The 1,504-nt window shown below is 39.9% G+C and overlaps 1 protein-coding gene across 1 annotated transcript; it reads left to right on the top strand.

The window, feature by feature from the left end:
- Nucleotides 1-6: 6 nt before the first annotated feature.
- Nucleotides 7-1,498, top strand: LOC107734005 (glutathione S-transferase 3-like). Its single transcript, XM_016545862.1, has 6 exons — nucleotides 7-123; nucleotides 258-309; nucleotides 390-522; nucleotides 637-778; nucleotides 885-1,010; nucleotides 1,291-1,498. The coding sequence occupies exons 1-6, from the start codon at nucleotides 37-39 to the stop codon at nucleotides 1,420-1,422; spliced, it is 672 nt and encodes a 223-aa protein (XP_016401348.1). The 5' UTR covers nucleotides 7-36; the 3' UTR covers nucleotides 1,423-1,498.
- The last annotated feature ends 6 nt before the right edge of the window (nucleotides 1,499-1,504 follow it).

Here is a 1,504-nt window from a genome sequence, read left to right as displayed (position 1 = left end):
AAAAAAAGGTTTGAAGTGTCGCTTTATTTCGTGAAAATGTCTGAGAAAGTTGTGTTGCGTTACTTCAACGGAAGAGGAAAAATGGAGTCGATCCGTTGGCTTTTGGCTGCAGCTGGAGTCGAGGTTTGTTGCGCGAAGTCTGGAGAAGTTTTTCACGTCGATGCGATTAAATGGAATTTACGCTACATACATATTTAATAAAAAAAAGTTGCAAATAGTATGCATGGCAAATGACATTTGTGAATGTGTCTTTACAGTTTGAGGAAGTGTTTTTGACCAAAAGAGAGGAGTATGAAAAACTGCTCAATGGTATGTTAACTAATCACTAAATTCCTAATCGTGTTGTTTCATGACCGTATATAATAACGCAATCCGTATGTTTAATGTAGATGGAGCCCTGATGTTTCAGCAGGTGCCTTTGGTTGAAATAGACGGGATGCAGCTCGTGCAGTCAAAGGCCATCTTGAATTACATCGCTGGAAAATACAATCTATATGGAAAAGACCTTAAAGAACGGGCTATGTAAAAGTCAACTTTGTTTATGAAAAGTGTTTTGTAATCGATATGATTCCAAGTGGCCTTGCTTTTCCGCCACACCCAAGCAATTGTCACTGAATGCATGTTTTTGTCCTGAAGGATCGACATGTATTCAGAGGGTGCCAGCGATCTAATGGATATGATTATAATGCATCCTTTCAAACCAGCTGAAAACAAACAGATACACCTCAGTACTATAGAGCAGAAGGCCACAGATCGCTTTCTTCCTGTGTTTGAAAAGGTACCGACAGCTCTGCCGACGACTATTTATTCTCATTTATCCCATGCATGATTATCCACATTGGAGGCATGAAACTGTGCAATTATGGTGCGTTTCTGGTTTGTAGGGTCTTGCAAACTCTCAGTTCCTTGTGGGAAACCAGTTGAGCCGTGCTGACGTTCACCTTCTTGAAGCCTCTCTGATGTTGCAGGAGTTGCTCCCTACCATACTTTCAGCCTTTCCCAAAATCCAGGTGCTTCTGCTTCACGGTTTCACCCAACAACATTTTTACAATATTTGATGTTTCAGAGTTACAGTGTATTACAAGAGCATTCTTAAACAGCCAGAATTATGTCAAGTTTCACTGGCCATACAAATTAATGTATTTGATAAAGATAAAAAGCACCACTGGTTGTCACATATACAGTAATAGAGAGTACCGTGGTCCAGTTTTAAAGAAAATAAATGTAATTTATCTGATAAAAATGAATGCCCTTCTTCAAGCACTGTATAACCTTTCATTTGTTTTGCAGGCGTTTCAAGAGAAAATAAAGGCCTTACCAACAATCAGCAAGTTTCTCCAGCCTGGCAGTGCAAGAAAACCTCCACCCGATGAGGTGTATGTGAAAACCGTGATGGCGGTGTTGAGCCACCTTTTCAAGTAGGAGGCCCAATGAATTCAAAACCGCTAGATGATGTTAATCACCAATTAATCTGCAAGCTTCCTTTTTGTTACAAGATTAAAGC

Source organism: Sinocyclocheilus rhinocerous, unplaced genomic scaffold (assembly GCF_001515625.1).
Source record: "Sinocyclocheilus rhinocerous isolate Xijiao unplaced genomic scaffold, SAMN03320098_v1.1 scaffold21612, whole genome shotgun sequence".
Lineage (NCBI taxonomy): Eukaryota > Metazoa > Chordata > Actinopteri > Cypriniformes > Cyprinidae > Sinocyclocheilus > Sinocyclocheilus rhinocerous.
Note: the sequence above shows the minus strand (reverse complement) of the source record. Positions and strands in the feature narration are given on the sequence as shown.